We start from the raw sequence: 13,727 nt of genomic DNA, 5'->3' as shown, positions 1-13,727 counted from the left end.
AGAAAATACTCCTGGGAGTATCTGACTAGCCATGTGGAAACTAGGCCCCAAACAAAGACTTATCTCCCTCAGAGAAAAAACGTCCTATTTATGAAGTCATGTAAACATTTTGTCACTAAGTAATATGAATATTAACACGAGTATTACCCTGTTTTGTAAGCATGATCCCAGTCGCTGTTAAATCACTGCATCAGGCTTACCTCAAATACACAGGCTCTGTCAGCATTTTCTAGAACTTATTCATCTCTCTAGAAATAAAAATAATGAACATACCTCAAAGCAGGTAAACTGCAGGCCGTTCCCCCAACTGAAGTTTTCCCATGTTCATCAGTTATGTGTGAGAACAGCAATGGACCATAGTTACAAACCGCTAAGATCATCAAACCTCCAGGCAGAATTCTTCTTCTAATTTCTGCCTGAGAGTAAAACAGTACAACGCCGGTACCGTTTAAAAATAACAAACTTTTGATTGAAGGTAAAACTACACTAATTTACCACAAATCTCTTGATACTTCCTTTCTTGTCGAGAGTTGCAAGAGAATGACTGGGAGTGGCAGTTAGGGGAGGAGCTATATAGACAGCTCTGCTGTGGGTGTCCTCTTGCAACTGCCTGTTGGGAAGGAGAACATCCCACAAGTAATGGATGAACCCGTGGACTGGATACACCTTACAAGAGAAATAACATTTTTTGCATGTTTTTGTAGCATCCTATCACAAAGGATGAACTAAACCAAGCAACTGAAATCATTATAATAAAGATAACAGATAAAAAAAAAAAAACTTTACTGTCCTTTTAAAAAAGACCACATTGTGTTTATTGTGTGCTTTCATCTTAAAATTGCAAACTGACATTTAATTGGTAAGCAAACATGTTCTGGACCTACTGAACCTCAGCTATTGTGCTGAAGCTGCCCAAGTGTCCAAGTTATCACTATAACGATGTATTTAGGTCGAGCACTGAGCAGATTCATGTTAAACGCTCTACCCTCCGGTATCATAATGGAGGTAGAGAGCGCAGCTAACAAATGCTCAATATAGCTCCGCCCCTCTTGGGCGTGATAGCACTCCATCTCCCAGCACTCTGATTGTACAGCGTCCAGAGATGGAGGAATGAGCTCAAAAAAAGAAAACTCTGCCCATCGTGGGCGTCACCGTACTCAATCTCCCGGTCGCCATTAAGATCTTATAGATCTGACATCGGGGGATATGACAAATAAGCCAAATGTATAAAAGTCTAGTCGAGTCAGGTAGCTCTATCTCCTAATAAGACCTGCGCTCTAAAACTTATTATCATGGCTAAATCTCCATAAATAATTAGAGCCACTTTTTCTGTTGCCAGTAAATAAAAAAAAGTTAGCCGTCTCGCGGTCGGCATATTTTATTTTAAAACCGCCGGGAGTAAAATAACACTGATTCCATCCAGCCCCAGTCTCTGTATAACATAGCTCTCCTCAAGAAGAGACCACAGTCCCATCACAATAAAGAGCCCAATCTTTATCTTAGCCCTTGACATGTGATTGTATGTAATGTAGTGCTCACTTTCTTCTGAGAGAATGATGTCCCCAGAAATAATAAAAGTTAGCACTTACATTGAATGCTGTGTGACAGCATGGCAGTCCAGCAGGTGTAAGAGGTCCTCTCCCTCCCATAGCCCTGTGGAATAAGATAAGCCTGAGTTAAATGTGCTTAGGCTATCTGGATTAGGGCAGCAAATATGTATAGGAGGCGCAGTAAGAATTAAGTCCCACCAGTTCCTATTGCTTTAAAGCCACCAAATGCTCTACTGTAGAGACTGATATGGACTACGGCTACACCCTAGAACAAAGCAGCAGTCTCTGGCACTACTTTAAAAATAATAAATTCTTCATTGAAGAATCTATAACTAAAACCTCACTTTACCTCTTCCTATCACTAATGTAGGCAAAAAGAATGACTGGAGTGGGAGGGAAGGGAGGAGCTATATATACAGCTCTGCTGTGGTGCTCTTTGCCTCCTCCTGCTGACCAGGAGGCGTAATCCCACAAATAAGGATGAAATCCGTGGATTCATCGTGTCTTTAAAAAGAAATTAAGTATTCACCGACAATACACCCCCCTCCATCTCTTTGACCTTAAATACTGGTGAATGGTCGCACGCAGCATATGTGTGTATGCCCCTGATAAACAGTAATAACTTTTGCTAGAAGCATTTTTGCTAGTGAAAGTATATTGCAAAAATGCTACTAAAAATTTAAATGCACCCACATGCACTTTTCATTTTTGACCTTTCTATCCCTTTAATAAAGATGGAAAGTTTGTGAACATTTCACATTGGATAATAATACATTAAAGCTTTATGATGTGCTTCTTATCACTTCCTTCACAAGCATTCCAATTTATGACTAAGACTTTGGATAAAGTATACAGAAAAGGGCAAGGCACTAGGGAGGATACTGTAGTAAACAGCTAATTCTAGTTTTTTTTTTCTTAAAGGAGAGTTCAGGGAGTTCCACAGTGATTAAACAACATGTCCTGTATTCATGTTTGTATGCTATATTCAACCTCACATAAGTCATTAAACCTAACATTTTACAAACCATTAAAAACACCAGTCTCTATACCTGATAAATGTATATATTAAGTGTAATAAACAACCTGAATAAGTAATGCAGGCATTATCAGCATGAAGCAGAACCTAGAGTTATTTAAAGTGATGGTAAACCCATGTGTATAACAAATGCTAGGATTTACCATAAATGAATTAAACATTAGTTTATCTCCTTGTTTCCTAAAAAACAAATGTTAAAATCACCCATGGCACAGCGCTTTCTTCAATGAGGTGATGTTTCCACCTCTAGACCAATAGCCGTGTGTGTCAACGCGTCACCTCATTGGAAAAAAACAATGTGCCGTGGGCGGCTGTAGGCGCTGTGTTAGCGATCTACTTTCCTTACAGATAGGGTGAGGTTTAACGTTGTTTTTTATGTAACGATGAGACACTAACGTTTATTTTTAGTGATGGCAAATCATAGCATTTGTTATACGCTTGGATTTACCATAACTTTAAAGTAATTTAAAAGTAGGGGGAAAAAATGAAATACAGATGGACAACTGAATAAGAAGAAGATTTTGCAGAAGGTTGTAATTTATATTTAAACATATATCATTAATGCACTTCTGTAGAAAAAAACCCAAGTGCCTTTATGACTTTTTGAATGCTGAACAGAAAGCAGATAAAAAAGGTGTTCAGCTGGAAATGACCACCAGCTATAAACCCTGGAAACTCTGGGGCTGAAATATGCCTTCTGTGGATGCTAACTGTATGAGGGGGTTGGTCACTTTATAGTATTACTTAGGCATTGTGTTCATAAACTCTTACTGATCCCCGATCTAAACAAATATCATTTTTGTAATCAAGTCTATGTAATATATATACAAATCTAACTGGTGACACATTAACAGTTTTAACTAGCGACACTTTAGAGTTCGACTGAGATTTTTCCAATGATATCTTTAAAAAAAAACCTACTAACTGAAAAGCCCATTGCTTATAAACAAAGGATACACATGTAAAACGTTAATTTGGTTTAAAAAGGATATTAAACTTAATATCTCTATCATACGTATGTGTGCTATTTCTGTTAGTAGAAAAGGATATTTCAAACAACAGGAACATTTATTTTTCAAAATGAATAAAATATCCACTAAAAAAAATAGACACCTTTAATTATAGACACCTTTAATTATTTTACATTCTCTCCTGATTACAAATCTTCTCATATATATATAAAGTTTATACTTACCCAACACTTTAACAGCTCTATTTGGACTTTCCAAAAAAATCCCTTCTTCCGTATCAAAAATAGGGTTGTCAATTCCAGTTTTAGGGAGAATCTGTGCCAATTTCTTAAGCCTCATAGAAGACGTAACATCTAAGTCCTGCTTTTTTTCTTCTTCTTCACGTCTTCGTCTCATATCCTCCTGTTGCTGCCGGATACGCTCAAGTTGGGCACTCCGGCGAATTGGCATAGCCCTTGAGCCCAAGTCCCCTGGGCAATCGACTGCCATTTCTCTATGCTTTTGTGGTTCTTCTGGAGGAGAAAGATCTGCACTCTGCTTTTCGCTGTCAGAGTCTTCTGTTACATGCCCATTGACATGGGATGTTGTCATGACTGCTTGAGCCACCGTAACCAGGTATTTATATATGGATGTGCGTCCAGTTTATAAAATGATCCATTTTGGCTTTTTTAATGAGCACACAGAGGTTCAGATCATATTACTTAAAATAGCAAACCTGTGGAAAAAAAATACAGGTTAATTAGCATAATGTAATGTTCAAATGAACATTTGTCATTCACAGGTAAAGAGAACTCTCTCTCAGCATTATAATTGCTTTAAGTAAATCAAATTTATGTTCAATATACAACAGTTATTTCACTAACTAATGAAAATAAGTCAAACAACAATTGCTCAAGAAACTGGCTTCATAATAAAATAATGCACTGGAAGACAAAGATTAATGTTCTATTACCATGGGATCACATTTAAAGGGACAGTAAACCTAGCAAATAATGCGCCAGATTTCTAAAGTGAAGGGTTAAATAGATATCTCGCAAACAGAACATCGCTCCTGGCTCTACTGAGCGGGTCTGTTTTCCTCTCCTAAGTGCATCGCAGGCACGCTGTCTAGTCACAGCGTGCCCGATCGCGCTATTAAACTCAATGGCTTGCTCCCGCTCTGGTAGTGAGCTAAATTGAGTTTAATAGCGCGATCGGGCCGGCCGTGATTAGACAGCGTGCCCAGATGCGCTTAGGAGAAGAAAACAGACCCGCTCAGTAGAGCCAGGAGCGGCGTTCTGTTTTCTTTGCAAGATATCTATTTAACCCTTCACTTTTAGAAATCTGGCGCTAAGCTAAGGTTATATAATTCTGCACTATGAGCAGAATATTATAACATTATTTGCTAGGTTTACTGGCCCTTTAAATATTATTACAAAGTGAAAAATAGTGACATGATATGACCTGCACATTCAATATGGGAAATTAGAAAAAAAACGAAAACACACACAAAACACAAAGGTTGTATAGAAATAGATACATTAAGAGTAAAAAAACTAAAGTGATAACGTGATCACCTTAGGTTTGAAAACACCGCTGACAAACTTTTATACATTTCTAGTGTGTATTAAATATAAATGTTCAATAAAAATCATCAAAAGATATACACACACACACAGAGTCATATCATAACTTTCAGAAATTTCTCCATTATGCTATATCGACTAGTAACCCATTAGAACAAGGGATAACAAAATTTAAATAAAGTTTAGGAACCCCCCAAACTACTACCAGCCTGGCTTATGGGAATGGTTAAAGTGAATGTAAACATTCATGAAGAAGTGCCCGTTTTTTTAAAAATACTATTAAAAACTGAGGCACTTTCATTCATGAAAGTTTACATTGCAGCATATTTTTACAAATACTTACCCTTCTCTTGAGCAAAGCCAGATCGCTGATCCTCCGCCCGCAGCTCCTCTGTACTTACGTCACCAATGACGAAACTAGCTTCCTCCAATAATGGCTTCCCCCTCAGATGGTCCATCTCGTGAGGCCACGCCGTGATTGGAAGAAGCCGGTTTTGTCATTGCTGTGCAAGTACAGCATGAGAAGCAGGCGAGGGATCGCCAATTTGGCTCTGTTCAAGAGAAAGGTAAGTATTTGTACAAATACACATGAATGTAAACTTTCATAAATGAAAGTGCCAATGTTTTTAATAGTATTTTTAAAACCGGCAATAATTCATGAAAATTTACATTTACTTTAAGTCTTGTCCTAGAAGAGGTTGAAAACAATGTATTCTAATTAAATTTAGAGCATTTTACTTTTATACTAGAATTCTCATTTAAAAGTAAAAATTTTTATTTTATTTGCTTAAGGGCTGTCAGTCAAAACTTCATACTAAAATATACCAATATCCATATTAAAATACATGGACATACTTACCCAGACTATACAACTCTAAAATATATTGTGAATAAAGGTTATAAATATCTCCACAATACCAGACTACTATCACTACCCTGAAGTGAACATGGAGTATTTACACAGGTAAGGTATGCAGTACAATCTAACAAAACATATATAAAAAAAAAGGTACACACACTGCACAATTGCAGTGGAATGTGTGAAGCATGCCAAGAATCTCGGTGCCCTGTCTGCGGCCTGACAGCGATCCTGACATTGTGCAGAACTTAATGTTTATGGATGAGAACTCCCACAAGCAGAACACACACAACTGCAAACAAGTACTTAAAGAGAACATTTCTGGGAATCCAAAGTGAATTCACAATAATTTTCAACATTCTAACAGCACAAGGGTGGGAAAGTCCGGAACTCCTTAAACACAGTTCAGGCTCCTACTTTTTTGTTGTTAAATGAAAAGAAAAAGTGTTGCTCTCTGCATGAACTTGTTTCATGTACAAACTTCATGTCCCTTTAAGGTCTACTTTTGATACAATTTTATATTGATTTCTGTTCACCCTGCTCAACTGAAAATGTCATCCTCAAGTAGGAAGTAAGGAAATTCCTTACCATTAAGATCAGTACGGTAAGAGACAATGAAAGGAAGTACAAACACTGTAGCAGGGTCACAACATCGCTACATTTACATCAGGTTTTGACAAATCTCAGTTGTCCGAAAATGCTAAGCTCCTAATTTTCAGATTAGTAACAAAAAATACTTTTTTCCTCCAGGTTTTTTTTTTTTTTTTTTAAATTGCCTCTAAATCTGAAATAAATTTGCCAAATACCACATAGCAATTAGACTACACTTTATTAACCCTTTCCTGCCGTGGTTAAAGTGACTACATCGGAACAACTGTTCCGATGTAGACAAATTGAAATCACGCGATCGTGCACACAATCGCAAGATTTCAATTTTTGGATCGGGTCTGCGGGGCGTCCCTATAACCCTAGGAACGTCCTCCAGACCACAATCAAATCCAGGAAGCGCAGTAGGCTTCAGGACAGCTGTTGGCTATGACATTCTATTCCGTCATAACGGCTCTAAAGCCCAGTGTAATTATTACAGAATAGAACGGCATAACGGCGTTAAAAGGTTAAAAAATATTTCCAATTTAAAATCCACAAATAATACATTTGCAGACTCAATACTCTAAAATGGGCCACAAATTGATAGAAAATTCATTATCTATATTGTATGTATGGAATCCTGCTCTGGTACATATGTACACATAGTGGGTGCAAACCTTGATCACAAATAATTTTTACATGAATAATACTTTTAACCACTGCACAGTGCGGAAAGCATTTAATAGAGCTATATAATGGCCCATCATTGTATTGAAGTACATTCATTTAAAAAAAAAAAAAAAAAACCTATATATACTCTGTTGACACTTTTATTAGATACACATTTTTATACTGGATTGAAACCCTTTCGCCCCTAGAACAGCCTGAATACTTTACGGCACAGATGTGACAAGGTTCTTTAAATATTCTGGTCCACGTTAACATGATCGCATCACGCAGTTGCTACAGATTTCTTATTTCCCATTCTTCCACATCCCAAAGAAGCTCAATTAGATTGACATCTGGTGACTGAAGGCCTTTGAAGTAGCCATTAGAATGGTAGACTGTGGCCATACATGAATGCACATGATCACCAACAAAGGCTGTGACTTTTAAATTATCCTCAATTTTAAAATTAAAGGGACATAGCTCTCATATGCTAAATCACTTGAAACTGATGCAGCATAACTGTAAAAAGCTAACAGGAAAATATCACCTGAGCATCTCTATGTAAAAAAGAAAGATATTTTACCTCACAATTTCCTCAGCAGAGTAAGTTCTGTGTAAAAAGTTATACTCAACTGCTGCCCAGCTGCAGGAAAAAAAAAATAAAAAGGAAAAAATGAACAGCAACCAATCAGCATCAACAGTGCTGAGGTCATGAACTCTTTTACTGTGATCTCATGAGATTTAATAGTAAACTTCCTTAAACTGAATAGGGAAATAAGATGAGAGCGCACGAAAAGCTCACTCCCTTAGCTGTCCCGGGACAGACATACTGATTTGCTGCTTAGAAGTCCTTTACAATAGGATGTGGCTACTGAGGAATTTTTGAGGTGATATTTTCTAGTCAGCTTTTTACAGCTATGCTGCATCACTTTCAAGTGTTTCAACATTTGGGTATCATGGCCCTTTAAAAGGGAAAGAAAACTTCAAATCACGAAAGAAAATTGTGGATAGGACATACCTTTTTAAACAACTTTCCAATTTACTTTCGATTATCAAATTTGCTTCATTATCTTGCTATCCTTTGGTGAAGGAATAACATTGCACTACTGGCAGATAGCTGAACAAATTACAAGAGACAAATGTGTGCAGGCACCAATCAGCAACTAGCTCCCTCTAGTGTAGCATATGTGTGTATTCTTTTTCGCCATGAGAACGAAGCACATTTGAAAACAGAAGTAAATTTAAAGGGGTCTTAAAATGACATGCTCTATCTAAATTATGCAAGTTTAATTTGACTTTCCAATCCCTTTAAAGGGGCAGTAAACTTACATATTAATGTTAAATAACTTTGCACATATTGCAGAATAATATAACATTAGGTTACCGGCACATTTATACTTTCAATTAGTTCAGAGACATTGTATGTAAAAACCTAATTTTACCAGAACACCGCTCCTTGCTCTACTGAGCGGGTCTGGTTTTTACACAGCGCATCGCAGCTACACTGTCTAGTCACAGTGTGGCCGGTCACGCCATTAAAATGAATGTAGCTCGCTCCCGCAACTAGACCAGAGCGGGAGCGAGCTACATTCCTTTTAATACATCTGCCGGTAAGCTAATGTTATATAATTCTGCACTATGTGCAGAATTATATAACATTAGTATGTAAGTTTACTGCCTCTTTAATGTGGGCCAAGAAGTTATTGCCCACACTATTACACCAGCACAAAAAGCCTGACCTGTTGACACAAGGCCAGGTGAATTCATGTTATTTACCTCAAACTCTAAACCTATCTGTGCAAAACAAAATGTATTTTGAATGTCCAGGCAACATATTTCCAGAAATTCTACTTGAGACTGTGACCACTGTAGCCTCAGCTTGCTGTTCTTACCCAGGGTGGACTTGATTTTAACCAAATAGATTTAAATCACTTGTCAATAAGACTATTTAATCATGGTTTTCTACATAAAGGTTTCATTTTCCGATTTTCCAGTTTTATAATATTACTGTTTTAGTTATATGCTACTAGAAATACAGTTTAATAATTCATATTTGATCTACTTGTAAGCTGTACTTTATAGGAAAGAGAAAAATCATCATTAAAGGATTACTGACTTTTCTTTTTGTTATGCAAAATGCAACAAACAGTTAGCATTGCATTTATCACATCAATGTACTGTACCTTTTTTGTTCAAAAACGAAGCTCCCTTGATCATAAAAATAAACTTTTATTTTATGTCCATTACATCCTTCATTACCGTCATTACACGCATGCACAACAGGATTCTCTTAGTCTCGCATGCGCATATTGCTCCACAGAGCCCGACACAGAGCCTGAGCGTGTCTTCTTGAACATAAGAAGGTGATGTATGCGATGACGTTGCGCTAACTTGCGCATTTCGTCTTTGAATCGCCATCTTCCAATTGGAGTTGTTCAGCCAGATTGGAAAACGGTAACGGCGAACAACACAGTGGGTTTGGAAATAGTTTATATTTCAAACATAAAGATATTAAAAACGCTAATTATTTGCAACATACAGTACATTTAAAAAGAGATTGATTTCAAGCTATACTATTGTAATAATATTATTCTATTTTTCACTACAGTGTCCCTTTAACTTAATAGCAGCAATTTAAATAGTTTTATTTAATAGAAACAATATTATAGGTTTTACTTTCCTTTTTACTGCTTGCCTCTCCCTTATGCAGATCTATTCCACTCTAAACAATTTTCTTTTCTTTGAGCTTCTTAAAACATAGTAAGGGCTTGATTCTGTGTACACAGAATTGCAGGGGAACAACTGGATTAAATGGATAGTAGAGTCAAAATGACAATGATATTAAACAACTTTCCAATGCACTATTATTTAATTTGCTTCATTCTCTTTGTATCCTTTATGGATAGTGGAGGCTGCACATATATGCATCTTGCCATTGGCTCACTCCATGTGTTCAGCTAGCTCTCAGTAGGGCATTACTGCTCCTTTAAAAAGCAAACCAAGAGATTGCAACAAATTTGATAGAAGAAAATATGAAAGTTGTTTAAAATTATATTCTCTATCTGAATCATAAAAAAGGGTTTATGCCCCTTTAAGGTTTATTTTATAACATTCTTGCTGTGAATGAGATGTCTATTAAAATATGACAAATATAATCTTACAGAAATGACAGTGTGATTGAATTAATGGAGTTAATTTACCAAACAAATGACACATTACAGCCATATGAATATACAGCTTCATGCTACATAACTAAAAGCTAATCCCTATATCAGTATGAATAATCTGTGGATCAAAATGTATCCTAAAATAGAAAACTAGCTTAAGATAGAGTTTCCTCTGATTATTTTTTTTTTTTTTTTTTTTTAACAATCACTGATTTTTATCCACCCTGTTCTTATCAGTTGGTTGCAGAACCGGATGCCGTCTTCTGCAGCAGAAGCCTGTGCACTTCAAGGTTTGTCATGTGCATTCAGCCCTGTTAACGTATGGTTATTTCAGTTACTGTCACCTACCTGATAGCTTGAACCAGTCTGGCCATTCATCTCAGACCTTTTTAAGTAACAAGGAGCTTTTGCCTAAAGAACTGCTCCTTCACTGGATGCACTTTTCACATATAACAGTCTCTAGAGAATAATACAGAGATCAGCAGTTTCTGAAATACTCAAATCACCAGACCTGGCACCATCAATCAATCCACAAAGTCAATTTCTTCTCCACTCTGATGTTTGGTTTAAGCAGCAACTGAACCTCTTGACTGTTTCTGCATTTTTATTTTATTTTTGAGCTTTGAGTTACTAATGAGATATTTGAGTTATTGAGTAGGTGTATTTAATGACTTGACTAACGAGTGTCTATATATCATGAAGACAGAAGCTGCATCTCATCCTACTAAGCAAAGTATTCTTTACTCAGAAGAAACCCCCCACACACACACAAAACCAATTACTATAGACGCTTAAAGCAACACTAAAGTCAAACTTAACCTATAATGATTCACATAGAACATACAGTTTTAAGAGGCTTTCCAATTTACTTCCATTATGAAACTGTGCAATATTTTTATATGCAAACTTTCTGAGGCACCAGCTACTACTGAGCATCTCCAAGAGTTCACAATGTATACGCTTATGAGTTAGTGATTGGCTGATGCCTGTTACAAGATACAGGGGGCGGCAAACTGAAGTAAATTTTGAAATTAGTCAGAAAAAATAAATAAATCTATTGCTACTGAATTTAACAGCTCTTTAATATTCCATTTACATGTATTCTGTGTTTTTAAGAACATCTGCAATTAGATGCCCTTACTTAGTACTAATATAGAAGCCAAATGTTCCAAACATAAAATGTCCTCCTTCTTCTTTACATAGTCAATACCTATTTTTGGTAGGGACTGCAGCATCTCCTTGCCTACTTAAAGGGATACTAAACCCAAAATGTTTCTTTCACGATTCAGATAGAGCATGCAATTTTAAGCAACTTTCTAATTTACTCCTATTATTAATTTTTCTTCATTCTCATGCTATTTTTATTTGAACAAGCAAGAATGTAAGCTTAAGAGGCGGACCATTTTATTTCAGCACCTAGATAGCTCTTGCTGATTGGTTACTAAATGTAGCAAACCAATCAGCAAGCTCTACCAAGGTGCTCAACCAAAAATGGGCTGGCTCTTAACTTTCTATTCATGCTTTTTCAAATAGAGATAGCAAGAGAACGAAGAAAAATAGTTAATAGGAATAAATTGGAAAGTTGCATGCTCTATCTGAATTGTGAAAGAATAAAATTGGGTTTTGTATCCCTTTAATAACTTTAGTTTACCAAGTTCTGCTCAGATTATATTTCATTGATATGTAGGGAAAAATATCAGGGTTATGCTTATGAAGTGTGCAACATGCATTTCCAGCTCTCAAAAGTAGAAAATCCACAATTTTCAGGCTTAAAATGACAGGAAAAGGTGGCAAAATAAATTAGTATATTTTATAATTCAATGTTTTCTATTACTATGCAAACATTTTATATTACAATTTCACATTTGTTTTATCTCTCTTTAACCCCTTGCACCAATTAGACGCAGGTACTACATCAAACAGTACTTTGCTAAGCATACTATGTTGACGTAATAGTCCAACACAGAGACGCAAGTGAGGGAGGTTTGGGGTTCCCTGCACTACATGAATATCATTAATGAAGCAGGAGGGATGCGGCTCTATACTATAGAAAAAAAAAGTGATCTTGGAGGGGGGAGGGTGAGAGGGGCCCTACGCTACTACGAAATTTTAACTAAATATTGAAAAAATAATAAAAAATAAAAAATAAAAAAAAAAGTGCTTGGAATGGATCAGGGAGTGAGAGGTGTCAGGTGGGAGGGTAATCCCTACATATATGGAAGGGGTTAAACACATATTCAAAGTCAGCTCCAGAGAGGACAGTGGCTGTTTATTTGCTGGCTGGCTACGCACATATGCCTTTCATCATTGGTTTAAAGGGATATGATACCCAAAAGTTCTCTTTTGCGATTCAGAACATACCATTTAAAAGAAAAAAAATCCAATTTACTTTTATTATAACATTTGCTTTATTCCCATGAGCACTTCATAGCAGGAAATCGTGCTTTCATCTGGTGCTCTTGCAAAACTGCTGCCATATAGTGCACCAGAAATGGGCCGGCTCCTAAGCTTACGTTGCTGCTTTTCAACAAAAGATACCAAAGGAACAAAGAAAAACTGATAATTAAAGTAAATTAGAAAGTTGTTTAAAATTGCATTCTCTATCTGAATCATGAAATAAACATTTTAAATGTCATATCCCTTTAATGGCTGTGTTCAGTTTTGGATGATTAGTGCACTGCAGAATTGGAGCTGACTTTAAAATGTGTATTCAACCCCTTTGTAAGTAATAAACACATGGGCACGCAGGAGTATAATAATAAAATACACTACTGCATTTTAAAAAGTGCACTTGTATGTCCTTTTAGCATTAAAACATTATATAGTACTTGCAGGATTAATACAAATGTGAATTCAATTTGTATACAATTTATAGACGTGTGTGCAACAGTCATTTATCATATTTTACATAACATTAATAAAAATTAAAAAAAAACTAATCTAGTATCAGAATTGCACACAACCACTGTAGAATTTCTTTCAGGATATATTAATGCAACTATTATATAGCTGGCAGTAGTAACCCAGAGGTCTAATCCAACAAATCAAGTATTTAACTAGACATGCCAGATTAAAGCTTATTAGGAAAGTTAAAACCCCCATTGATTTTATTAAACTGTAATCCAACCTGTCGTATTTGGAAATAGGTGAGGGAAGTATTCTCCCCAAGGAAATGACATTAGCGTGTAACAAGACAATAATCTGGGGTAGGAGGTTTCTCCCACAAGTCAGTTTTAAACAATTATAAATATACTATCTACTAGTTTATTTTTTGTGCTGCAGATATAAGGCTTTATCCAATAAAACAAACTACATTATCCAC

The 13,727-nt window shown here is 36.2% G+C and overlaps 1 protein-coding gene across 1 annotated transcript in view; it reads right to left on the bottom strand.

Moving 5' to 3' along the window:
• The window catches only part of PALS1 (protein associated with LIN7 1, MAGUK p55 family member), a 304,998-nt gene that overhangs the window by 266,853 nt on the left and 24,418 nt on the right, over positions 1-13,727 (bottom strand). Inside the window, exon 2 of the mRNA XM_053697684.1 lies at positions 3,782-4,272. Coding sequence (XP_053553659.1) covers positions 3,782-4,148 — 367 coding nt within the window. The 5' untranslated portion in view covers positions 4,149-4,272. The remainder of the gene's footprint in view (positions 1-3,781; positions 4,273-13,727) is intronic.

The sequence above is a fragment of the Bombina bombina genome, chromosome 1 (assembly GCF_027579735.1).
Source record: "Bombina bombina isolate aBomBom1 chromosome 1, aBomBom1.pri, whole genome shotgun sequence".
Taxonomy (NCBI): domain Eukaryota; kingdom Metazoa; phylum Chordata; class Amphibia; order Anura; family Bombinatoridae; genus Bombina; species Bombina bombina.
Note: the sequence above shows the minus strand (reverse complement) of the source record. Positions and strands in the feature narration are given on the sequence as shown.